The following is a 27,514-nucleotide window of genomic DNA, read 5'->3' as shown; positions in this document are numbered from 1 at the left end:
AACAAACCTTCAAACAACCCCCACCCTCCACCCCTTGTCACCCATCCCACTCCCTCCCTGCTCTGAATTCCTTTGCCATTACTTGATTTCCACTTTGTGCTCCCCACCCTCCTGCAGGTACTCAGTCATACCAAAGCCACAGACTTTTGTCTCCAGTTTTCCTATTGCTTTCTGCTGACTGCTCCTTCTCGCCACTGCTGCCCACTTACGTGACCAGAATCCAGCGAGGCAAAGATGACAGTATTTTTCTGAACAGCAGAAATAACACCATGGCATATATTTAGTACATAAAACACACTTTTTCCATCTCTGCAATGGTTCAAAACCAGCATCTATTTTTTCAGTGTGAACCTTTGGAATCAAAACAGAAAAAAAATTATAATCGTTACTGGAAATGTGAAAAGCAGACTCGTAAGTAATAAATTTCCCCACTGGAACAAGGTGCTGAGTATAGATTCTAACTTCAACACATTGTCTTATTATTTATCACATTAAAAACAACTTGTTTTTATCCTGATGTTACAATAATTGCATTTATAGAGGCATTATTGGGCTCTGGGACACACTGATGCTTTCCCTGTACTATTCTACAGCCTGTGAAGGTAGAGGGGTGACACAAGCAAGATCTGACATCTCCCTCCCTACAGATTTTGACAAGATCCCTTAGTAGGACCAATCGGGAGTCCAACAGAAAATTTAGGTGAGCCTCAGCTGCACAAGTATTGCACTTAGAAAAAAACAGGCACGTTTGATTAGTGTAACCTTTTTTTTTATTATTTCAGTTACTTTTTTCACATATAACTTCATATAAGCTACAAAAAGTGTGAAATGCAGAAATGATATTAAAACTGCAAACTTAAAAGTTCTGATAACAAAAATAAATGTGTATTTCCCTGTTAACAATAACCATTTAAAACGAACCATATTTTGATGGATTCATTTAATAAACATACCATACACTTCCCAAAAATAAATAAAGAACAACATCAGAAAAAAAAAAATAAGTCAATACCATCATCAACAACATGAAGCATTTAGTTGTCCTTTTTTTTTTTTCCCTTAAAGACAAATTAAATTTCTAGGCACAGTTTTAGGCATTATAGAGGACACAGAGGCAATAGGTTAGTGTGCACTGCTCTGTACAAAAATACAGTCTGAATAAATTACATTGCTAGCCATAAGATTAGACTTCACTTACCAGTCAGTTCATTGCATGTTTAATAATATACAGGTACATGCTAATCCATATATATCATTTATATTTCAAACACATAGGTCTCTCTATATTTGTTTTTAAAATTTACAAAAACTAACCGAAGTTGTGCAAGAAGTCCAGAAGAGGTGCTAGGTACTTGTCAGCACCGGACGGTATACTTTAAGCCTAAAAAATACAAATAACTAGCCCTGCTTGCAACTCCACTATATATATATATATATTTATATATCTTCATTCATATATATTTGGATGATAAACAATGGATTTGAGTGGGGAAAAAGAACATCCTGTCAGTGAGATAAAGCCAAACAACTGAAAAAATGATGGTATGACACAAGCATAACACTCAAAAGGAATAACTCATTGTACAGACACACAAAGACATGTGCTGTTTTTTTTGTTTGTTTGTTTTTGTGTGTGTGCGTGTGTGTGGCTAGAACAAAAAATAGGGTAACATTGTAGTCACTTTTCATTCAGTCCTGAAAAGCAGCATTTACTAAGAAAGAAGAAACTGAAGTGGCAACATAAACTAACGAGAGGTTTCCAAGCTGATTAAGGTAGGTGCCTAAATCTGAACGCTGGATGCCCAAATGCTAACAAACCTGAGGAGTTTGAGAGGTGCATCCTCACAGCTAACATTATGCTCTGGAGGAAAATCAGGTGCTGAGACTAAAAATTGTTTCTCCAACTCACATATGAATGAAGAAGTTTGTTATTAGGCATCCATGTTTGTAGGTTTTGTTGCTTTTTTTTTTTTTTTTTTGCCTGAACATCATTCAAATTAAGAGCTGTGTGACTTTAGGAGTGTTAGCGATTAACCTGTGTGTGCCTTAAGGCTGACATTTGATTTCATTCAAATTCTATATTAAAAAAATTATCTGGTAAATTAGAAGATGTGATACGGGTTCAGCATAGTAACTTCCTGCCAGCATAGGCATAGTGCTGTGATACGCTGGCACCAAAACCCTGCCCTCCTAGAAAGGTACAGCGATCTTCTCACAGTGGGCTTCTCTACGTCAGCCTAACTCCCACGCCAATCTACAATATTCTTTGTGCTGCTAAGTAACAGCAGAACTACACAGCTGTTCAGAAAGATATAGAGTTTACTGTATACTGATTATCTGCCTTAAGTCAGTCTCAGGAAGAGCAGAGTTACGAATACTCTCTGGTGCCTGCAAAATAAGTGGACATATTTTTCCCTCCCATCTTTTTTTTTTCCTCCTTAGGCACTGCCATACAATCCCTCCTAAATGCAGCTATCGTTTTGCTCTGCCTAATCTAATTACTCACTACTGGTTCAGGAAGGAGTGCTGATACAGAATATTCTGCTGCGATAGTAAAGACTTAACTCCCAAGAGGCACCGCGTCTTAAAAATCACCTCCACACGGCAGCAGCACTTTGAGAACAGCTTCCGAGAGGCAGTCCTGGGGTAGCACGGTCCCTACAGATCCCCTGCTCTCTGGGCACTGTGGCACAAACATTAACACCGCAAACGCATTTTTAACATTGAGGCAATCGGCAGCCTTTTCCCTGGAGCCAGCAAAACCGTTTGTGCAGAGGTGGACAAGCAACAGCAGCATATCTGCTTGTGCAGAGGCCCACATAGAATATACTTTAAATTTCTCCATTAAAAAATAGTCATTTCTAAAGATTAGAATTGTATAAAAATATGTTCATAATTAATTGAAGATATGAAAAGAAGGAAATTGTAAACAAAAATAAAAGTGATGCGGATTAAATTCACATAGAAGTTCTCTCTATTTTAACTTGGGTTCCATTTGGTGGGTACAGTCTCTGGATGTTTAAGTGGGAAGCATACCAAGCAAGGGTAATTAGATACACAATCATCAGCCAGTCTATTAGAAACCCAGCCTTTAAAAACATGAGATTAGCTCCTGCAGTGCTAATATTTTAATATGGAAGTGATTGGGCCTTGGCTATATTCTTGATTATCAGAAACACTTGCAATCTAACTAGATTTTTTTTTTTAAATGGTAGTTTTTCTTCCCTGTAACACCTTTTTTTTTTTTTTTGTACAATTTTTATTAAGTACAGAATTACATATGGAATAGAAAGTAGTTATTTCATCCACTTCTACCTTAGATTGATGTGAACTTCTATGCATTTCCCACAACAGAGTCTGTACAAGGACATATACAGAAGACAAATCATTTTAGGTTTATTTTGTAACACCAATCATGACCGTGGGTACTGGTCTAAGACCCCCAATAATGTGTACAACGTCAGTATTTTAACCACTGCACCACAGCTCCTATTACAATTTAAAGATAATTCTCTTTCTTCCTCTGCATTTATATATGTATTACACATACTCACTTATACTAATACCTTCCAAAAATATAATCAAACTTGTTCCATATGCATTTTTTCATAATGCTGTTCAAAAGTTAAATGAGTACTTAGGAAAACTGCAATTCATTCATGCATTTCAGATGTCTTAGGGACATATAAGGTCTTTTTGTTCTCCTCCTTATCTTCCCCCCTCCCCCCCCAAAAAAAAAAAACACTCAAGAATTGAGACAACTTCCAACCACACAGTCAGAAGCACATGTCTCCGGGTTTGGACTTCCTTCAACAATCTGCTACAGCTGGCACGGTGATGTCAATTCCTGAAATCCTCTGTCTGTGTAGTTGTTTTACTTCTCCCAGAAGACTGCTGAATGCAGATATTAGACAAGCCATTAACCAGTTACATTCACTGCCCTCGACACAGTCACTCGCAACTAATTCCTTAAGAGCTTTTCCGAGCAAGCAACAAGAGGCCAACACAGCCTATTGTACAAGATGCCATTGCCTGCTTATCAGACATTTGAATCCTCTATGATACAGGGAAACTTCTAAATGGAGCCTACACCAGCTGCACCCCTGAAGGCAAAAGCAGATGCTGGCCTTGCATTCACATTCCAACTACATTTCTCACAATGATCGCTGTCATGTAGATCCTTCGCTTGTTGTCAGGAAAAACAAAGCTTATGTATCAGCAGCTTGCAGCATCTGCCTACGTAAGATCAGCAATCCTAGTGTTTGCAGTTCTTCTAAATGGTTGTAAAAGCTGGTTACAGTGTTCACACCCAAAAGGCAAAGGCTATTTTATCAACAGAGCAGACTGGTGCTCCACAAGTGTTCTAAAAAAACAGTGAGTTAGAAAAGATGGGGGTAATCCTTCTGGTATTTTTCTTTTCATTAAATGATTCTAGTAATAGTCTTCATAGTTCTTAGGGTTCAGACAATAAAGAATGGCACCCCCAAATGAAAATATAGTTGCACCCCAAGCCAGGCCATAGCCCCAGTTGAACTCATGGTATATTTTCAAGCTGACTGTTTCGATGAACTTGATTGGGTAGAGGACTAAGCTGCACACCTGAAGAACAACTGAAAGAGAAACAAATCAGATGTCAGAAGAGGCCTTAATACATTTCCATAAAACCACCACAAAACCAAAATTTGCTTTTCCAAATGCTCTTGGTGCAGTTCGTCTAGTAAGTACTGCCCTTTTTGAGTACTACATATATATATGCATACACACACATATGTATGCTTATATATAATATTCATATACATGACATATGCAACCTTTACTTCATCTGAACAACAGAGCAGTTCTTGCATATTCCTCTGATGATGAAAAAATGTTATTGTTACGATATAAAAACAACCCATCAGGTGTCTGGTAAATAAATAGTGAAAGCAATCTTTTTCCAATTCTTTTCCGTCTCTCCTCATTGTATTTTGGTCTGGAGACATTATTCCTTCTGTAGCAACAAACCTAAGATCTCGTGTTCCACGCCTATTAAAACCAAGTCAAAACAATGAGAAACAAGAATAAATGAATATTAAGAAATAAAGCTCAGAATCAAATCATTTACTTAACGTAATAGTAATTAACTGCAGTAGGCGATCCATATTTATGTTCAGTGGAGGCTCACCAAATTACCTATTTCACATGCATTACCGTGTCGTGTAATCAGAATTAATGATATTACTGCACAGAATACCAAGGAATCCATAAAGTTTGATCAATCACTAAACTTCCCACTTGCAAGCATTTCCTTGTATTATGAATTTAGAAGGTGGGTCAGAGATGTTTCATGCTGAAAAAAGTTAATAAAACAGATCAAATCCAAGGCATGAAAAAGCTTAAAAACCATTAGTTTCTACAGCACTGTCTCTGAGCGCCAGATCTCATGCAACATCATCCACGCGTCTGCGGAGAAATTCAGTGTTGTATTACATCAAAATTGCACAAAGTAACCTGAAAAGGAAAATGCAGATGAAGAACCCCAATTTTCATACAAAGAATTCAGTTTCATTGGTGTCCGTTCTCTTTTAAAGTCAGGCATACTGCTGACAGCACAATTGGGACAGCAGTCTCCAGAGTGAGCAGCTGAAAATTACACTTATTTTGAAGTACGAGAACAAGATACATGATTTAGTGATTCTCCAGGCTTCCAGTTGAGCCATCTACAAATGACTAACCATCACAGAAACATACAAAAACTTTTCTTAACCTTCAAATTCAAGATGTGGCTCCCTTCCAGCATTTAGCACGACCAAATTATAAAGACTTCGGCACATGACTTCCCCTACAGACCGCCGTCCCTCTGATGTGCTCAGGGTGAGCACACCCACAAAGCAGAGCACATGCTTAAGCATTTGCAGGCCTGGGATGTATTCGAATGAAAGTTCAGTAGCGCGTAACATAATGCCATAATGACAATATTAACATCGATTGGGAACTTCTTTTATTTTATTTATTTATTTATTTTTTAAGAGTTTACAAGGTTACAATCACTCTTTATAGAATTTTTTATAAAGCCAGTGCACAGCAAAGAATAAGACCACTAGGGTCTACAGAAACCCTTTTGAAATTACACAGAAACTGCAGGAAAATAACGTTAATTATATTCTCCTCTTGGTTGAATGTTTTGCACACCTGAAAACCATCATTTTCCTTTTAATTCCCACATGCCCTACTTAGTGTTGTCAAACTGTCACCATCCATTATGCACCTGGAGACTAATGCTCTCCTATCTTCAGGATGGGGACTGCATGGGGGAGAGGACTTTTAGTACTGATTACATACACTGATAACACTGTGTAAAACACACACTGGAAATTCATCCCTGCCTAGCAGCCAGATAGCTTACAGACTAGTCTTTGGACTCTTCCTTGGGACTGACAAACTGAACAATGTTTGGATAGAGGATTTTCTGATGTGGGTACCAAAATCCACAAGATGTTTTTTAATCCCAGAGTTATTGAAGTTTTACTGTGTGTTATTTCATTTTAATATAATTTTTGCTTGCCAGCTCACAAAATACCATGCAACACTGGAGAACTTTTGACAGCAAATACTAGAAAAAGCTCCTACTCTTATGAAAAGATTATATATTCTAATTCTATATAATGAGAGCATCATTACACCCCAAAACACCTCAACGTACGTTTACTTTTAGAAGCATCTTTAAGACCACTCAAAGTAAAGAGGATTTCCTCAGATGAATGGCTAAAAGTTCATTAATGACCTCTTGAACTGGGGCTGCAGCACCTTTGCTGGGTCAATATAGAAATTGCCCTCAGTGTGCATGTATCTATCAAGTTTCAACCAAGGAAACTCTCTACTTTTCCTCAATCTAATATGAGAAGCATATGGAATTTTATTCTATGGACTGGACTCATCAAAACAAAGCAAAAGAGTGGTTCCACTAAAATAACATGTGACCTAAGGAGCAACAGCTACAACAGATAGTGCTGACATTTTTGGTGAGGTTTCCTGCTTTTGCTACTGTTAGTTCATCTACGCTTATGAAAAAATTTAAAGTGTTGGTAACAAGTAGGCAGAAACAACCACACCATATAACATCGCTGTGACTTTGCACTAATTTAGTGTCCTATCATTGATATTCCCTATAAAGTGGAAAAAGACCACAAAAAGATAGTAAGTTATGAAAAATGGCCTGTGCGATCCAAAAAGATGCTAAAGTCAACGCTTGCAACTACTGATCTGCTTTCAGTGAATTTAAATGGACTCCATGCTACGTTGACCAGTTTCCTATGGAACGTATAGGTATTACACTTCTTGAGAAACATTGGTTCTTTCCTGTAGAAGAGAAGGCTGCAAAAGAAATCTTTAAAGAAAAAATCCACTTTAAAACTCTAGCTTGAGATGACTGTTCTCTTTTGAACAGACTATTCATTTCAAGGTTAGACCCATTTTTATGGCTAGAATCATGATAATTGCAAGAGAATCGCACAGGAACAAGAATAATAGTTTTACTCTATTTACATGAAGTATATACACTCATCATATTAAACATACCAAAAAAACACAACAAATTATTTAAAACTAGGAAAGTATAATTTTTTTTTCTTTGTTAAAGTGTTTAACAGACTTACTTATAAAGCAGCTTTTCAATTAGTCTCTACTTATGAAAATCGTGGTATTAGTAAGAAACTTGGGTATTTCTCTGCTACTCTCAACCATTCTTTCATTCACATATGCTTTATTAGAAACCAATGGGTGCTGCATTTTCGAGGATTATCAGACACGAAACTACTGTACAGGAAGTTTCTGTACTTAATACAACCCTGTACAATTAATTGGGAAGGAGCACAATGAGAAAGGGAGGGGTTATTCATGCTGATTTTTAAAATAGTGCTAGCTTAGAACAGGCTACCCTACTACACAGGAAGATGAGGAATTTCATCAGGAGGTCCAGCTGACCAAGCAAGGAGTTTTTCAATGAACATGTAAGAAAGGAGCATACAAGAGCAGGAAACAAAGATTGACAATGAGTGGGAAATATAAAAGCACAGTTTTGATGCATAGATACAAAACCAGGAAGGCTGAAGCCCAGCTGGAGCTCAACATAAAGCTGGGAAATGGCAAAAAAAAAGTTAAGAATTTCCACAGGTGCATTAATTGCAAAATGAAGTTCTGAACATATTTGTCCAATGATGGGAAGAAAAGCCAGTCTAATGACATATGGTAAAAACATGAAACCTTCCCCAAGATCTCCAAGAGTTGTGGAAGATTTGGGAAGAATTAGGACACTCAGCAGTTACGTGTCTACAGGGATGGATGGGACCGACACAAGTGTGATGAAAGAGACGGTCAATGCAATTGTGAAGCTTCTCTCATCCATACAAAACTCAACAGCAATTTGGAAATATTCCCAATGACTGGGAAAAAAAAAAAAAAAAAAAGGTTAAAGTTGTGCCTGTGTTTCAAATTGACTAGAAGTAAAAAATTCACAGAATTATAGGCTGGTCAGCCTCACTTCAAACCTTGGAAACATGGAGTGTATCTCCATGCACTGGCAGAACAAGGAGGCAATCTGTAGTCAGCACGAATTCACTGGCCAAGAGCAAGGGTTAAGAAACCTGACAAAATGATTGAAGCCTGCAACAAATCAACCTTAGGAGAGAGATGAAGGCACTAGTTTTACTTAGATACATTAAGAGGAGACAAAGGAACAATTTCACAGCAGCCATCATCTACCTTGAAATGCAGCTGCAAAGATACAGGAACAAAACTTTTTGTAGTGCCAGGAAACCCAAGATATTGGCAATGAACACAAAACTCAATTTCAGACATTCAGGATGGATATCAGGAAAACAAAAAAAAGCCATATGGAGGTAAATGTGACAGTAGGACAACATACTTGAAGGGTTTACACAATCTTATTCTTTGAATTCTTTAAGACTGGTCGAGATAAAGCAAAGTTAACAGATCAAATGTTAGTGATTGTTCTGCTTCAACAATGAGGTTGGGTCAGATGACCTAGAGTATCCTGCCAACTTGCTTCTTTGATGCTGTCATTCTTTCTGCTTTCTTGTAGCAACTTAACTACTTCCTTCACCTTAATTGTGAAGAGCACTCTGCCACTTCTTCACAATCAAATTCTGCCCTCCAATATAACTGCGGTTTTTGTAGCTTCATTGTAAGAGTAAGCTTAGCAAGTATACTTTTATTCTATGTTTCACAGTATTACAAATATAAATAACAGCACAGAACTCAAGAGTTAATCAAGCAGAATTGTGCTCTCACTTCCTGTCAGAATGTAAAGACATGTTCTTTAAGTATTTTCCAAATATTATCTGCTTGTCATTCGTCTATTCCCTCACCCATACTTTCACTTAGCCATCATTTTTCCAGCTTACACATAAGAACACCCTGTGAAATGTGTTAAAAGCTTACTGACCCCAAAGGTTCTTCTTCTAAGACCTAGTCGTAAAAGGTAATGAAATTGTTTTGACATAAGTCATCCGTACAAAATTTCATTACCTCCCAGTCAGTCAAAGTTGGGTCATAATGGGCTGAGAAGGAGAGAAATTATTAAGACAGAGAGAACACAAGCTCTGCAGCTTCTCAAAAAGCACTGTTAAAATATAGGCCATGAACACAAACACCTTTTAAATTTCCTTTTTTAGTTGCTTTTAAGGACTCTTAACAATTATATGCTTTCTTTCTATTCCTAAACTTTGACTCTGTTAGCATTCATTTGGTAACCACATCATGAAACTCCCCGACTGACGACTCTCTTAAACACTGGCATGTTTAAGAGACTGGACACAGTACTTTGAGAATGCAGCTCTCAGGGACAGTTTGAATCAGGAGCACTTTGATATCCCAGCAAGTATATAATCTAGTTAGGTCCCTACTAAACAAAAACAAAAAAGCTATATGAGGACACAGCCTACCAAGCTCAACTAAGACTGATTTTTGTTCTTCACACAACACACTGACACAAGCCACCATAAGATAATAACAGCTAGCAATGAGATAATGTCTACAAACCCCACTGGACCCAAGGTAGCGCCACACGAAAGTGTCCTGCCTCTGTATGCTCCACATTTTTCCATTACTTGAGGTATTCCTGTTCCTCTTCCAGTTACAGAGAGCTGATAGTGCATGGTCTAAAGATACACTTCTGTTGATTGTTTGCTGACTTATTCTCAGTATCTTGGCTTTATCATCATCATCCCTTCCAGCTCTGGTAACTAATTCATCTTCCTCACCTACAAAGTCACCAACTAAAACCTGAAACTAAGATAAAAACAAAATTTTAAAAAGATACACTAAAACTACAAGAAAAATGTCTCAAGTGAACTGCTTGGATTCTAAAGTGACTGGAGGCCATTTCTGTTCTTTTCCACAAATGCCACTAATATCTCCAGACAGTGTCCTCCTATGAGGCACCAGTAGAAGCATGCAGAGATGAGTTCTTAATCAGCCATACAAAATATTTTGTGTTACCAGTAAGTTCACAGAACAGAGTTTTCTAGCTTCACAGATGTTCTGTAAAAAACAGGGTAAAGGCTTGAACCTACGGACAGTTGCATAAGGCAGAACTACTGTGCTGCAACCTTGATTTTCCCTTTAACTTCAGCAGTGGACTATCCTCCTGATTCTTTCAAGACATGTCAGTCCATATTCATCTCTAAAAGTATCTGAAAACAAAGATAAAACCCTTAGAAAATGAACAGCAGCAATGTCAGCGCCAAATCCCCACATAACTCATCCTAGATTTGCCAGATAATGAAGAACGAAACAGGCCGTCTTAACCTCATCATCTCTCTTCCTCTAACAGACTTCAGGACATAACAATTTAAAATGCACGCACATGTGTACATATACAAAAAGGCAAAGAAAGAGGTGAACACAACTTGTGAGCTACAGCGTTATATATTTTCTTTTCTAATGCAAGCAAGCACTAAATCTAATTTCTCCAGTCACCAGAGGTAGGAGCTGTATTGGGGAGGGTCAGATTGGAGATTAGGAAGAGTTCTTTAGCAGATTGCCAGGCCCTGCAGACTATCCTGGGCAGTGGCTGCAGCCCCAAGCATTGGAGTTCAAGGACCATCTGGACAATGGTCAAAGACACAGGATTTGGATTTTGGGTGGTCCTTTATGGAGCCAGGAGTTGGACTTGATGGTCCTTGTAGGTCCCTTCTAACTTGGGATATTCTAGGACTCTAAATCTCTGCCTCTTCCATAACATTTTTAATAGACTAGAAATAATTTTATGCACAGGATTAAAAACTAAGCTATAAGTCAAATACTAAGATTTTTTCTTTGCTTTTCGCCCTCAGCTCCCCCCAGTACCAACTACCCACTGACTGAGCGATATGGCAAGATTGGTGCATACCTGAACAATTACTAAATTACTACACAATGTTATGATAAATAAAACAACAAATAAGAAACACCTACATAAATTCAAGAATCCCATTTCCTTGAAAGTTAAACACCCAATATGTTTTATAATGTCAAAATTAATGTTAATTTTTGAAAGTAATGGCAGTAGTGCCTTTATTTATTCAACCAGCTCAGCAATGCAACAAACAGAACAAAAAAATTCAATTTCTGTTCAGAGAATCTGATCCTAGTTTGTACTCTTTTTCTCAATGTGAATAAAATATAACCTACTTATATTCCTTGAACAAATAAAAGCGCATCTCAAAATGCTGTGGTTCAATCAAACTAAGAAAAACAGCAGGGGGCAGCAGGAGCCTTCCCTAGAGCTTCCTTTCATTCCTGAATGCCCTTCACATGCTAAGTTTTTATTTTTTCATATCCTTGTAAGTGGCTTTTTCAAATATGTCCTGAAGACTAGGTTTTGTCAATCCCTTCATTATGGACTATCAAAAGGGGCTTAAGCTGCTAGCTCCAGTGCGGATGTGAGCGACAGGATGAAGGCACACCTTTCCTGGTGAATCTCGGGAGAAATAGAAACATCCGTGCTGCCTAAGCCCTAGAACACCAGAATCTATGAAAGGAGATGATTTGATATTGTAATTATACCTCACTGGAACAGTGTCACAGACAATTCGGTTGTATAAGTCTCCCTGAAGATTTTGCAACAGTCTAGATAAACTGTTCCATCCTGATGTTCTTAAAAGCCAAACAGGGACCACAGAGTGACAGTTTGTTAAATTAACAACTAAGGAAACAAAATGACACAATGAAATAAAGTCCTCCAGCAGTACAGGGGCATATATAAACACCTTGCAACATATTTATTTTCACAGGGCTTCAAGAGTTCACATCCAAGCAGTTGTTTTTCCACTTTAGAATTGTAAAAGAATGCTAAAATTCCAGAAAAGGCTTTGGATGAAGAATAAGATTGGGGCCACGCAGCTGCACAAAGTCTTAAATGGGTTTATCCACCATGGTTTCCCCGCTGCATGTATTCACCAGACACAAAATAAAATGCCAATAAAACGCCAATAAATGTTTTTGAGCTTTGAGATAATGCAATTGCAAAACTGACTAATACCTTGCAGAAATAGTATCTTCAAAAACCTCATAGGACTTGAAGCAAACCAAGTGCCTCTGAATCAGTATACAGAACCAGGAACATCATCTTTTGCAAAAGTAAACTGCCCTTGTGAAATTTTAATTATAGTGCTGGTAAACTGCTTACCTGCAGCAAAGAGCATGACTGCAACTGGTCTGTAGAATCGTCTCCGAGATCCCACACAGATAGAGATCAGGCCAACCAGGAAAGCTATGAGAATGATGGCAGCACCACCCAACAGCAGAGCAAGAGTAGCTATCTGCCAGTCTGTGTGGAAAAGAGAGAAAGAAAAATGTAAGTCAGTTGCAGCAAAACGAGCCCACGGGCTTGGGATAAACATCAGAATACAAAGAACACAGAGCCTGCACCAAAGCTTGGGGAAATACACAGCTACACTTCGGATTTCTTTCTTCCTAATTAGCAAAACACTTTTATACAACAGATGCGATTCAAGAGCAAAGTGCCACAACCTCCCACACATTTTCAAGGCTTAGTTGGCCTCACTGGGATTTTAGCTTGAGGAAGACTGAATAATTTGGTAGCTTGGTTTTGCCCAATTTAGAATGAGAAATAGAGGCTGGGCCAGAATCAGTCAGCATGTGTTAGCTAACCCCAGCTAAGTGCTGTAACTTTCTCAAAGAATAGAGTGAAAGTCAAACCTCTGCTTGAGTTGATTGAGGTGGCATAGAAAGGGAAATGCAGAGGCTGATCATGGACACATGCTATCACAGAGGCAGCAAGGCCAAGTAATAACAAAACTAAAGGAAGGAGATGATAAAAGAAAGGGAAAATAAATCATTTTCAATACTAATCAAAATGGATGTTAAGCCCTTATAAAGGCAGTAATGTTCATTTGGTGCACCGAGTCAAATCTGAAATCCATTCTGAAGTGTCAATTTTACTTTACTTCCCCCGAAAGCAACTTCTTGATCTGACCCTGTGTATTTGCTAGCTATTTTCACGCATTATGGATGCGGTTATAAACAACGTCCTTGAAATCTCAGATAATATAAAAACAAAATCAATTTGTAAGCAGACGTCCACCATGAATCTACAGAACGTCTAGCTTAAAAGCTTCTGTAAGGCCTTAGAGAAGCACATGCTTTGTGCTGCTTCTCTTTGCAGCTCTCTTAAGACCCTGTTTCCCTGCAATCATGAGCTTCAAGAAAAGGAATCCAATCACTATTATTTATCACTACTATTTTTTTCTTTAAGGAAGAAGATCCATAATCAGCTTATGAGAAAAGGACCAATGGATTCAATACATCTCATTACTTTGAAAGTACTAGCATGCATACAGTCTTTAGAATGAAATGGCTTAATGTGTTACATAGTTCAAAGTAAATAACAAGATTAATTATTCTCAGAATAAATGAAGGTTACTAAGAACAGCAGCAATAAAAATCTACGTTTTTTTTTAGTAGATCCAAATTCTGTGTTTAAAAATAAAAACAAACAAACAAAAAAACAATCAACGAAGAGTACAGCTTGTTTCAACAGGGACCTCATCTGCTGAAGATACCTACAGTGCAGCTGTGGGGTTTGGAAATGGAAGATTTGCAGCTATAATCACAAAAAGCCACTGCATGCTATATGAAAAAGGATAAAAGAGAGAAATGAAGAAACTGAATTAAAGAGATAGAAAAGCATTTCTAAAAGAGACAGTTACTTTACATGTGTGCTTAAGTACACACTTATTTTCTTTTTCCTTGTCTGTTTTTTCTAGACATGTCATTTATTAATACTATAATTACTAAGTATTTGGCCTCTGTGGGGAAGTCTCTGGACTCTCAGGACTCCAAGAACATTTACTCCTTGTTTTGTTATTGGGCGAAGGCTGGATACAATCCTTCATTCTCCTACTTTCAGCATGCAATCTAAAACGGCAGTTTGCTGTGTGTCATAGCATCACAGAAAGGCTTGGCCTGGGAAGGACCTTAACGCCCACCTAGTTCCAACCCACCAGACTGTTCAGGGCCCAATCCAACCTGACCTTGAGCACCTCCAAGGATGAAGTAGCCACAGTTTCCCTCTGGTGGTGGAATTTCTTCCTTGTATCTAATCTAAATCTCCCCTCTTCTACTTTAAAAATATGTCCTGCTGCTTTACTCTTGATGGATGAAAATATGATTTTAGTTATGGATTGGAATGCTATGAGAAGTGGTATTTAACATTGACATGATACTTCAAAAATACTAAGGAGTTAGTTCAGTGATTATTTAGATTGTATTCCTCCAATATCAGAGTGTGTTCTGGATAGAAAATACAGAAATAAACAAACAGAACAGACCATTTTGGAACACCATGAAAGAGATCCCTGCACTTAAGAATGGCACAGATATAAAGACTAGACCAATCCATTCCGTCCCAAAGTTAAAAGCCATAGAAAAGTGATAAGTCAAAGTGCCAGATGGGAAAACTAAAAGCCCAACATTTTTGAAAGCCACAACAAATAATAAATGTTAAATGTTATCCTCACATTGACCACATGCCAAGTCTAACGCAAATAAAATGCATGCAAGATGAGAGTAATAAATAAATGGGAAAACCTTTGAGTATGCTACAGCTTCCCAAAGCAAGACACTAATCAAGTAAAAATAACTAAGGCAAAGATGATGGAAGCAAGAGGTTAGAATATAATTTAGTTCCCAGAACAGACCTATCAATGGATTTTAGAAAGGTTAAAAAATAAGCTACCTTAATAGTACTGATGTGGGAAGTAAAAGCACAAACCAGTGTCAAAAAAACACCTACACACTCAACTAAAAGAGAAATGACTTAGTCAAACAAAATTAGTTTCTAGAATAAGAGAACCTCATCGTTGATGTTGGCAGGAGGACCAATATGAAATTATGTTCCACACTACTGAGAATTAGATATTTAACATTGTGTTCTGGGCCAAAATGTCTAGAATTGGCTTCTTTTTTTTCCCCTGTAGTTCCAACTTCCATTCACGGCAGCATACAATGCTGCCAGCCTTTATGTAGAGCTGCAACAGAGGATTCTGTTTAAAGAATGCTGTAGAAGTAATTCCAGTCAGACATTACTGCATAAATAATACTAGACTGAGTTTTCCTATATTGCCCACCATGAAACTGTACACTTAAAACTCTTTGTTGTCTCAGAAACACCTTAACTTTCAATTCTGAAAGCCATCAGAGCTGGTGACAAAACAAAACTTAGGTTCCATTAAGTAACGCCTTCTTTCTGCAAGGACTTTTTACTTAACATTTCTTTTTGTTAATGCAAGAGAAAAGAAACATACAAAGTAGAAAGACAACTGGATCGCTACCTCTGAAGGAAGAACACCCTCAAAGATAAGTTAGCTATAACAAAATGAACACAGCAATCATACTTTCCTACAATAAATATCAGTAGTTTCCTCAGACTGTCCAGCATCAAAATGAGAACAGCATATTTTTCCTTTACATGGTGTTATTAGTACACATAACACAACCATCATCAGCCTACTTTAAAGGTATCCAAAATATGCTTGCACCATTTCTGAGCAAGGGAAAACAAGCTACTGTACTTACTTCTGAAGTTTCAGCAGTTCAGTTCATGCAGAGATTAAAAAAAATGTGCGTGAAAATGAGCAAAATGGGACTTCAGAGATGATCATTATCAGTCTTCTGGATGCAAAACATGCAATATTTTAGCACTCGAAAAACTCACAAATATTTTTCACTATGCAACAACTATCTAAGAAAAATGCCAATAACCAGTGAAATTTCACTGCCACAAATGTTTAAAAAGCATTTACATATTAAAAGATGCAGACATGCCAAAATTAAGTTGCTTTGTTGTTTTACACCTGCAGAAACAATTCTAAATTGAATTCTTTTGATTCTCAGGATTTAAGCAGTCTGAACAACCAGAGTCTTTTTTTGGTTGTTGTTACTATTATTTTAAAGCATCTTTTAAGATGTAAAAGGATTCAAGACAGATTTCTTAAGAAAAGCCTCATTTAACTTATAGACTCATAGAATGTTTTGGTTGGGAGGTTGGATGGGACACCTCCCACAGACCAGGTTGCTCAAAGTCCCATCCAGCCTGGCCTTGAATGCTTCCAGGGAGGGGGCATCCACAACCTCACTGGGCAACCTGTTCCAGTGTCTCATCACACTCACAGTAAAAAATTTCTTCCTAATATCTAGTCTAAATCTACCCTCCTCCAGTCTAAAACCTTTTCCCCTTGTCCTGTTGCTACATACCCTAGTAAAAAGTCCTTCCCCAGCTTTCCCATAGGCCCCCTTCAGGCCACTATAAGGTCTCTTCAGAGCTTTCTCCAGCTCTCTCAGCTTGTCCTCACAGGGGAGGTGCTCCAGCCCTCTGATCACCTTCGTGGCCCTCCTCTAGACCTGCTCCAACAATTCCATATCCTTCTTGTGTTGGAGGACCCAGAACTGGATGCAATACTTCAAGTGGGTTCTCACGAGAACAGAGTAGATGGGAGAATCACCTCAGTATATAACAACTGTTCTGCACTGCCCGTGAAGCATTAAATGTGAATACCACAATACCATAGGAAACACATACCTCAGTTCTGATGGTGACGATAACATCTGCATAATTTTTATTTTAACAGACTGCCTGTTAGTTTAAGGATGTGGATCTCTGTATTTGCATACGTAAGTAAAACTGAACCCAGGTACTTCATACATCAAAACACATATGGTATAAAATGGTATAAAAACTACTACCTTGAGTAAAAAATATTCTTATATATAATTACATTTCAGTTAATTGTTCAAACATAACTAAGTGCCCTTTTATAAATACAGACTGATTGTATCTCTTTGGAAAATTCTACTTGTTTCTTAATATGGAAACCACATTAATTTTCACGCTGAAAGATGGGATTTTTCCTCTTTGTCCCTCCAAATGAAATGACCTAAAGCTTTGACAGTATATTCAGTTTTAATTAGAAGCAGCTGTATATGCACTATTTCTTTGGCAAAACAGTACTTTGGTACCACGTTAAAAAGTCATAAAAAGATGGAAAAAACTCTGTTCTACATTGTTTAAAAAAAAAAAAAGATCATTTGTTAACATGAGAAAAAGCAGGACAAATATCTAGCATAGTCACAGTTATTATATTTTTGGTGAATTCTTGAAAAGTTAAATATTCCCTGTATGTGGTATTCCATGGTAAGAGGTTTTAGAAATAAAAACATTGTTGGAACATGAGAAGTATTTAGTACATGTGGTTCTTTCAGGAAGTGCAAGTAAAGGGAACGCATCTCTTAAAAAGCAATGAAGTACTCAATTCTTTCAACAGAGGTTCTCCACAGTCCTCTCCTCACAGAGGCTGAAGAAAGAAAGTACACATTCGTTATAAGCTGGAAGTAATGAAAGACCTTCTTATAACACAAAACAAAACCTTCGTGAGAAAAAAAAAAGAAAACAAATGAAAAACCCTAAAATACTCTAAAGTCTGTTTTCTGACTCATCGCAAAGCTTCAACTTAGCCTGCTCTCAACCTATACACATTCCTGTAAATTGTATTGTAGCACTTAAGTTAAAAGTATGTGTCAAGTAAATCAGAAGTTGAGGTACCCATGCATCAGGAATATAATCCACTGAATATCATATCAGCTAAATCAAATAAGATTGCTACAGATATTCCCAATTGCTTCACATTCAGAATTATTTTTAAGGTTATCAACAATCATCAACTCAGCTATCAGCTAACAAAAGTTTTAAAAGTGAGATTGTTATATAAGAAGTCAAGGGAGAATCTAGTTTCTAAAAGTACATTTGTTGCATGATGCTCTTTTTTTCAGCATTAACAGATGTATTTTAGTGATGAGATGTTGACTTCTGTACATCAAACTCCATCACATTCAATCAAAATACTGAAATTAAAAAAAAGACACTTCAATAACAATTAAGATCTTATAAAAAATATTGCATCTACAAAGAAGCCAACTCTTTGGAAGGTCACCTGGCATGAAAAAAAATTGGTTTTGTTTGTTTTAAAAAGGGAGATGGTCAGATGAATTCTGCTTTTACCTAAACAAACAAACAAAAAAGCACAAGGAAAAAGAACTCATTTGGCTGCTGAAAGGATGAAGGGCAAAACAGCTAAACCTGAAAGTCCAAAGTCCTCCACTTGTACAGCAAACACAAGTACAGCCCACAGGGTGTCTGTGGTCTTCACTTCTGCACACTACAGAGAGAAACACCTTCTGGCAGGATCCATATTAAATTCCCATTAAGTTGCTCTGGCCACAACTTTCCACGGCAAAGCCTTGTACAAAATAACAGTAACTCAATATTTTTCACTCTTTGACAGTTTGTATAGTATTTTTATCATTACCAGTTGCTGCCCAGAGGCACTTTATCTTTTGCATTTTCTCAAGTATGAAAATTTTCCATGCAGGTACTATTAGGCAGAGCTGTGGCAACCAGCCAGCTGTGGTTGAGTGCGTTCATTTCTTAAAACAAAATTCAGACACGTCATCAAGACAGTCCTCTACCTGTGATGTTAGCGTGAATTTGAATATATGATATGATGTACGAGGTCTCATACATAAAAAGCAGCTGTCTAGGGAAGAGCCAAAACAGTTTTTTGCTTCTTTTTCAATAGAAGATTGATGTACTGTGCTAATATCTTAGAACTTGGCCTTTATCTGTACACAAAGCCTTGGATACCATGAGTCTTGCACAACACAGGTGGGCTTAACAGTGAGTTTTTTCACATACTTCTAATTCATCGGAATTTTGGCAATATCCAAACAGAAATTTGAGCATTTTAAGTTTATTGCCAAAATCCTTAAGTGCTTCCTAAGGATAATTCAGAGATTCTAGATAAGGTATCAGTCACTTTCAATTTACGGTACAAGAAGCTTGCAGGATGGTTTAATGCCTCTGATGCTGAGTGGAAAGCCATTTAGAGCCAAAGGAAAAAAAATGACTATGTACAGATGTGTCCAAAAGCAGCTAACTGGAGCAAAATCAGGGATACCTGATCATACTGAGACACAGGATACTAATGAAAGAATGGCAAGTGCTTCCTTAATTGCAATATAGAATCACAGAATCCTTAGAGTTGGAAGGGACCTCTGAAGATCATCCAAGTTCAACTCTCCTATAATGAACAGGGACATTACAGATATATCGGGTTGCCCACGACCTGATCCAGCCTCACCTTGAAAGTCTCTACAGACGTGACATCAACCAATCCTAGGGGCTAGAGGAATTTTCAGAAACAACACATCTTTTCCCCATCTCTGGACTTAACCTTCTGTTTCCATTTCCCAGAAAAAAAATTTAACTACTATGTTTGATTGAAACTACTCTTTTCTCCCATCTTCTAGAACCAAGCTAGAAAAAATATAAACAAGATCTACAAGATGTGTGAGCTAACAAATGTGAGGGAAGGTGAACTTGTGCCTTGCTTTAAAGTCAGTCTTATATTAACTGGTCTGTCCTGACCTTACAACAAGGAAGCCCAGATTCTCCCAGCTTTGAGAGAAAAGTCCTCAGCAACCACCTAGCACCTGAGTGAGAGGGACACAACGCTGTTTCTCATTCTACTCTTCGCCAGAGCAAGGTAACTGATCAGAGGGAGAGACTGGCTCTATTCCAGATTAGGGAGCAGCCTGTTGGAATGAGCCTCCCAAGAGGCAGCTGCTCCATTATCTAGCTTCCTCAGCCTGGGAAGCACTTGCTAGACCAGGGTCCAGAACAAACACCCATTGTGCAGATACATGACATGCTACAGGAAGCATTTTAAACACCACTGCTTATGTGGATCGGTTGGGGAACAATGGTGGCAGTGCAGGCAACTCTCCATCCACCTTCCAATGCCCAACAGAGCTCCATGTCTTCTACCTCAGGATGCCGCTGAGCAGGCAGGGGACATTTGGGTTCCCAGAGAAGTCAGCAGCACACAAAGCAGACATAGACCCAGGTTCTCAGGATGGTCTCTACAGTAGACTTGCATGAAATATGCACTGCATTCATCTAACATTTCTGTTCAGCTGCTGTGTTACATAGTGTGTGTGGCACTGAGACTACTGGACTTTGCAAGCTTTGACACCATAGCAAGCTTTGTCCTTAGGCCCTGCAGGAGATCAAACTGAACAACAGAAGCAATAAAAATATGTTAACCATCTCTGCTGCTGCTGCTGCGCAAAGGAGACAGATTTTCAAGACAAGATGGCCTAATGCCTGAGGGGTTACAGTTGTATGGGAGACTTTAAACATAACAGGTGCTTGCTCCTCTGCTCACTGACAGACATATCTCCTGAAGATTAAGGATTACATTGCTTATTTATACAAAATACACACTTCAGGAGGTTTTAGGATAGCTCCTCTCTTTCTGAGTCATAGCCTGCCTGTAATTCTAAAAATCACCAAGTAAAACTCTTTAAGTGAAGTATGTCTCCAAATAGAGTCAAGCCATTATAAAGATCTTTATTTTATTATTTAAAGGCAACACGCATTGCACATCACTTTTGCCAACAGATGACTTCAAGATTAGTGCAGCATTACAGAAAATCATAACAACCTATAATTCATTCACAGAATAACACAACATATACATGGGTATTCCTTCCCTTGGATACATGGCACTCCTCTGAAATTAGCTTGCTACTATGCCATTTGAATTACTGTATATTCATTCACTCAAGGAGAGTAAAAAAAAAAAAAGCACAAAACACACACACCCACAACTCCAAGAACAACACAAAACCCTACAAGTCTTAGAACGGTGTCATTAGGAGAGATGTGTGGGAGATGCGTTATACAAGCTTTTCAAGTAAAGCTCGCCTTTTCTGACCTCATCCATATACACTACTACATTTTAGTAATCTGAAGAAGGAAGAATTACACTCTGTGTTGTAACAGAAGCATAACCATCTCCCACAATTACCAATGTTCTTCAAACCAACTAGCAATCTGTTGCAATTTTCAAAACTCATTCCGCTGTTCCTTATGAAAAAAAAAAATTAGTGTTTAAAACAGTTCAGAGTACTTTCCATAAAAATGATGGTCCCTGTATTGTAGAACTGGAACAAGTTAAAACACATAAAGCATGACAGCTGGATAGACTTTACCCTTTACAGCTTGTCATCTTGAACCTTATGCAGTCATCTCTGGCCACAAATCAGTGACAGAGGCAAAGTTGCTCTACACTTGATTCTAAATATAAAGTATCCTCAAATATTTACATCACTTGTAATCTCCCTCACATAAGAAACTTCTCTAATGTACTGGTGCAAGAGTTCTTAATAAAGACAAATTACAGCTACAGAATTCATTACTGATTTTGAAATTGCAATGAACAACATCAATGACAACAATCCACTAAGATGAGAAGTCTTCCTTTATTTTTTTTCTAAAAGGCCATCAGGTGTGTGGCACTCTCTACACGATCAGATAAACTTGCATAAACTTCATACAGTGAACATGAAGGTGCTATAACCATGTTTCCTCATTGGCTGGAGCAGAGTGGCCGAAGTGGCAGATGTCATACTCATACAATTGGAAGAGCAGTGTGGTTAGGATGGTACTTTACAGGTATTATAGTTGGAAAGATTATTGTGGTGGAAAAGAAACAATCAAGGAAGATTGCTTACCCATATCTGAGAATCTAGGCTCGTGGTGAAAAACTCCAAGAAGGAGGAATCTCCAGAAAGAGATCCTTGCCCAGTGGTAGTCAGCCCTTAAATGGGGTCTTGGAGGGGTGTAGCCTGGCTGGAATTGCCTTCACCTGTGCCCCCATGGCTGACCCAGTCCTTGTCTCAGGTGATCAATCAGTGGTTCAGGCTGTGACTCAACAGTTCCCATACACGTCCTGAGAGGTCTAGACTACTGTACAGAAGTCTTAGATCTGTTACTTTCACAACTTGGGTGGTTTGAAACTACTCAAAACTTGGGTTGTCTAAAATAAGCAGTCCATTTACAAAAGAGGAAGCATACTTTAAGGTACTACATTCGGGCTAATTGAGAGGTAACTAACAAATTCAAGGTGTTTTGAACACATTTAAGGAGTCAGATAAACATGAGGCATAAACAGAGTTATCAGTCATCACAGAGTCACAGGATGAATTAGGTTGGAAAGAACCTCTGTAGGTCATCTAATCCATCTCCCTGTGGAAATCAGGGCCAGTCTCCATGACAGACTCAACTTCAAAGCTAGAGCAGCTTGCTCAGGGTCTTTGGTGAAGACTTGGAGGCATTATAGCTTTTGATTTTATACCTACCATCAGATAAAGTGTCGGGGATGATTAATAAGAGTAACATGGAAACATGACTGATCACAGTTTTCAAAACTAAAATGAATGTTTTATTAATTCCTCTTTACATTGTATGAGCTACATTCTTCAGACTTAGTAAAATTACATCTGTTCTTCTTATGCTATTTTATAGCAAACTATCAGACTTGCTAAGATTTTTACAAATGTGTCAAGATCAACTCTGAGCAATGATCCACATCTTCTAACGAGAAAGCTGCTTTTAAGCTAGCAATTTTCCCTTGGAACAACTGTTTAGATTCAAAACAAGCAGATACCATCTAAGACCACTGAGCCATGTTAATTCTGATATCTGCATCTAAGGTATAATTAAGGTTAAACTTCTTCAAGTGCTACCAAAGGAGCAGCCTCTGATTTTTGTTTATGTTTAAGAACAAATTAGAACAGAATTATAAGCACAAAGCTTGATTGTTTTACAGCTTTAAGCTGTAAGTTAAGCTTACATGTATGGTCCATGTACCACTAAGCTTGAATATGCACAGGGACCTGGCTACACTTATTTCTTTGAGAGTGTTTTAGTTTTCAAATAGCCATGTATGGAGAGTTTTTAAATACTGTAATACTCTTAAAGAAAACTAAGTGCTACATAAACAAAGACACAGATTCTTAAGTAACAAAGTCATATGTCCCCCATAAATCAGGAGGGTTTCATACTGGCTACTGGCATTCAGTCAAATATATTTTATATGTGCTATTTCCACAATAAACTGAAATGCTTCATAAGGACCATTCTTTTTTATGATTATCTATGTATTTAAACTAAAATACAACACATACCTGACAGATCAGACCGTATGGAATCTACATCATGCTGACAAATCTTAGATTTAGAAAATTATAATGGATACAGTGAATCGCATAAATTCAAATTTATTATTATTTATTCTACAAATATAAGGCAACTACCTGTACAGGAATAGATTCACCATGCAGTTAAGCAAAGATGTATTTAATTTTAAACAGATGCTGATATGGGCATGAACTTTCACACATAACTCTTAGCTGCTGATAAATCCGTAAATAAACCACTGCAAATCAGACTTAATACACTTCAAATTAGTTCTAAAGCAAATTTTGTTTAATGACACAAAGCACTGTAAGTTTTCCAGTTTAATCCTGCTGTGTTTTAAACCCACACGCTAAAGACAACTCGTGCATGAGTCAATTTAAGCATTAATCGGAGAAAATAATTTTATGCACAAAGACAGCTGGTGAAACTGCAGAGCACCAACACTGGATCTCAAGATTTTACCACGAAGCTCTCCACACCAGCAACTCTGTCAAATCTTCAGCTCCTGAAGCTCATATTAGGGAGAATTTTAGAATTTCATAATGGAGAGAGGCATATGCATGAACACCTTTCCAGTTATTGTAATTAAAAGAAAGAAAGAAAACCAAAAAGGTATTTGGTATTTCACGTAGACTTGAAAAGAAGAAAGCAAATGAGGATGAGTTCTTTTATAATCTTAAGATTTTAAAAATTAATCTGACTCGCCATGTCACATACTTGAACCAGCAACCCTGTATAGCATTTACACAACTTTATAAACAGTATGAGAGCAAAGGATTGCTTGTAAGCTACAGAAAAAAGGCCTGAAAACAGTGAATGAAGAGAATACTCCAAGCACCAGCAATGCTCAAGGAAAACTGAGAATTATCACTTTCTGCTAGCTATAACAGCCAATGTAATCACATTGTGCCTTCCCTTCTGCTCAGTGCTACCAGGCTGCCCTTTTGATAGCAGTCAGGGGTCCTACATCTAATTACAAAGATTTTTAATTAAACCTTGAATGTGCTTTAACAGCTTCTAGCATGAGCTTGCCCTTGATGGAGCCACTTGAGGTGCTCTCCTTCAAGGGATGATGAAGTAAATCTCTGAGAACCATGGGGGAAGATGCCTCTTGCCTGTGTACGCTACTGCTTTTCACAGCTAGCTAGCTACAAAGCTGCTTGCGTTAGTATCAAGCTAAAAGAGCTTTCCCTGCGGGAGCTCTCCACTCTCTTCAAAATATACCACTCGCTATATTTTTGATGTAGGAGAAAAGTGCACTTAAAATATTAAGTGAGGACACAAAATGGTCTCAAACAAGAGCCCAAACCAACTCGGTGAACTTACTGGGAGCCTTTCCATTGACTCTAATGGGAATTATAACACACCAGCAGAAAGCAAAAGCATAAAGTGTGGTTTCTCATATTTCAGGTTTCCTTAGAGTGTAGAATAGTGTGCCAAACATGAGGAAAATGAAGAGCTTATTCCAGGCACCTCAAATAAAACAATCCCTCACTTCTGCCCCAGTAGTTTGTGGAACCTGCCTCCACTATACTGGAAAGTATCTAAGCAAAATAAGCACAAATCAGAAAGGCAGGAATTTTAACGCAGGGCAGAAAAAAGTACCAGGAGGGGGCAAATTTTCACCACACAGCATCCTACAAAACTACATTTTATTTCCATCTGTCTGCACCAATTCATCCTCCACCTTTCCCTAAGCACACAGACAACTAACAAAGCAACCAGAGAGATCAGCTGCCGTATATGCTGTGCCATAAGCTGCCCTGCTTTTCTTCATGTCCCACTTTGTGTCTGTGTGTACGCACGAGCAGTGGGGGATGGACTGGGGGGGACCCGACAAAGGGTGTGTGCGCAGGGGGGTCAGAGTAGAAGCAGGTTCTCATTCACGCCATCTGAAAAGTCCTTCTGCAATCAAGGGGATACTATTTCAGGAGACAGAAAGAAGGGGTAAAGGATTCACGTTGCTAAGGAGACACGCCGAAGCCAACATTCCTACATAAATTTCCATTTATGCTGGAGAAGAAAAGAAAGCTCTCCAAAGTTTGTGAAGAAGCCCGGGTAACTGATTGGAACTGACGTTTCTTTACAATTCAGTTTGGCATTACGTGATATAAAACAAAAACCCCAATCAACATTCAAAACCTCCAACATTACTCTACACAATGGCAGAAAAAAATAAGAACAGGAGCGAAGGAACCTGTACTATTCCTACCATGGTAGAGAACTGCAATTCCACAGAGCCTACAACAGGATTTCAGAGAAGTCAGGGTAAAAGCTGCCTGCTGCCCCTTCCCAAAGCCAGCATCTCATCCCTGGGCGATGTACCAGAAGTTGCAGAGCTCAGTGATGCAAAGGGATAATTTAGAGATGTGAGTGTGCGTGCGTGGAGGGAGGACAGGGTGGAGAGAGACTAGCTGCCTTTGTGGGTGCTTCTAACAGGACTCCAGAAGTTGCCATCGGCATAAAGTAAATTAAAAAAGGCATGAAAATGGAAACAATTATCAAACTACAAAAGAATTCACTGAAAAATATTCAACAGGCAGCTTTTTTATATCACGCACTGTTTTCTTTTTGTATGTATATTCTTTTTGTGTGTATATATATATATATATATATATATACACACACACAAAACATATATGTACATATATATATACATATATATATATAATATATATATATATATATATAAGACCAGCACATGAAAAGCCAAGCATCTAGAAGTCAAAATAGAGAATGTGGTGAGAGAAAAAAGGAGTACAGAAGATTATGGGAACAATATCAAGCAATACACACTAGAAAAAGACTTGAGCGCATCAAGACAGCTGGCAGAGAGCTAAAATCCAGATGTCTTCACTCGGGACAAATAACAGCAATATTTTTTTTTTATTATTTGGGAAGCCCCAGCTAGCCAAGACCAGTGACTTTGGGGGATGGGGAGAGAATGGTAAGGATCCCTGATCCCCCGGAGCTTCTCAGAACAACGGCGACACAGAAAAATAACCCAAACCGGCTTAAAGTCGGGACCTTTTGTGCAAACCGCCGAGCGCAAATACAGAATCAGTCACCTCCGTCACTCACAGAGCTAACCTTACACCTCCGCTGAACCCAGACCATCACGCAGAGAGGAGAAACAACAGAGCATGGACTCTCGGAACCCTCAGCAGCATATGTTACGTCCAAAGCCCATTTCCACCGCCCTCACCTTCACTCGCAGGACAGAGAAATGGGCTGGAGCCGGGCGGGGAGGGCGGTCGGGACCGAAGAGGAGGATGGAGGACCGAGCACGGACACGGAGGTCGGGAAGGCTGCCCGGAGAGAGGGGACAAAAGGTCGCGGCCGGAGAGGGAGGCAGCCAAGGCGAGCGGACGAGAACGGAGCGCCGGGGGGTGCTGCGGGGCGCCCGGGCACGGGCGAGGTCCCCACGGCCGGGGTGGGGCCGGAGCACCGGGAGGCGGCCGGGGACACCCGCGTGTCACTCTCACACTCACCGCTGTGCAGCGTGGACTCGCAGAGCCAGCTCTCCAAGTTGCCGGGCTTGCGGCAGGACTCCCACAGGGACAGGTAGTACTGGTGGTCCGCCGTCACCCAAGCGGGGCTCAGCACGGCGCCCAGATCCAGGCACAGCGCCAGGAAGATGCACACCAGTCCCACCAGCTTCAGCGGGGTCAGCACCGAGACGCGCACCTCTTCCATGCCGCTGCCGGACGAAGCCATAGGGCCGGGAGGAAGGAGGGAGGAGGAGCGGGAGGACGCGCTGCCGCCGGCCCCGAGGGGAACAGGAGCCACAGCCCCGGCAGCCGGCAGGAGAAGCAGGAGGAGCGCTGACTAACGGCGGGGAGCGGCTTTGGCAGGCGGCAAGCGGCAGCCGGCGCCACTCCCTCCCTCTTCTCTGAGTTCCCGCCCCGGTGTATC

General features: G+C 39.0%; 1 protein-coding gene across 1 annotated transcript; it reads right to left on the bottom strand.

Annotated features, from left to right (window-relative positions):
* Positions 1–1,952: 1,952 nt before the first annotated feature.
* On the bottom strand, positions 1,953–27,514 carry TMEM47 (transmembrane protein 47). The gene is made up of 3 exons (XM_031556829.2): positions 27,091–27,514; positions 12,668–12,808; positions 1,953–4,610 (listed from the first exon to the last, which is right to left on the bottom strand). The coding sequence occupies exons 1-3, from the start codon at positions 27,314–27,316 to the stop codon at positions 4,432–4,434; spliced, it is 546 nt and encodes a 181-aa protein (XP_031412689.2). The 5' UTR covers positions 27,317–27,514; the 3' UTR covers positions 1,953–4,431.

Source organism: Meleagris gallopavo, chromosome 1, assembly GCF_905368555.1.
Source record: "Meleagris gallopavo chromosome 1, MGAL_WU_HG_1.1, whole genome shotgun sequence".
Lineage (NCBI taxonomy): Eukaryota > Metazoa > Chordata > Aves > Galliformes > Phasianidae > Meleagris > Meleagris gallopavo.
This window is presented reverse-complemented; position numbering and strand designations above follow the sequence as displayed.

Bases quoted from the DNA above. Each gene is read 5' to 3' on its own strand.
- TMEM47 (XM_031556829.2), bottom strand. From the start codon at position 27,316: ATGGCTTCGTCCGGCAGCGGCATGGAAGAGGTGCGCGTCTCGGTGCTG. The intron at 12,809-27,090 runs GTGAGTGTGAGA...TTTTCCACACAG, and splicing joins CGAGTCCACGCTGCACAGCG to ACTGGCAGATAGCTACTCTT. The intron at 4,611-12,667 runs GTAAGCAGTTTA...TTTCTCTTTCAG, and splicing joins AGTCATGCTCTTTGCTGCAG to TTGTTCTTCAGGTGTGCAGC.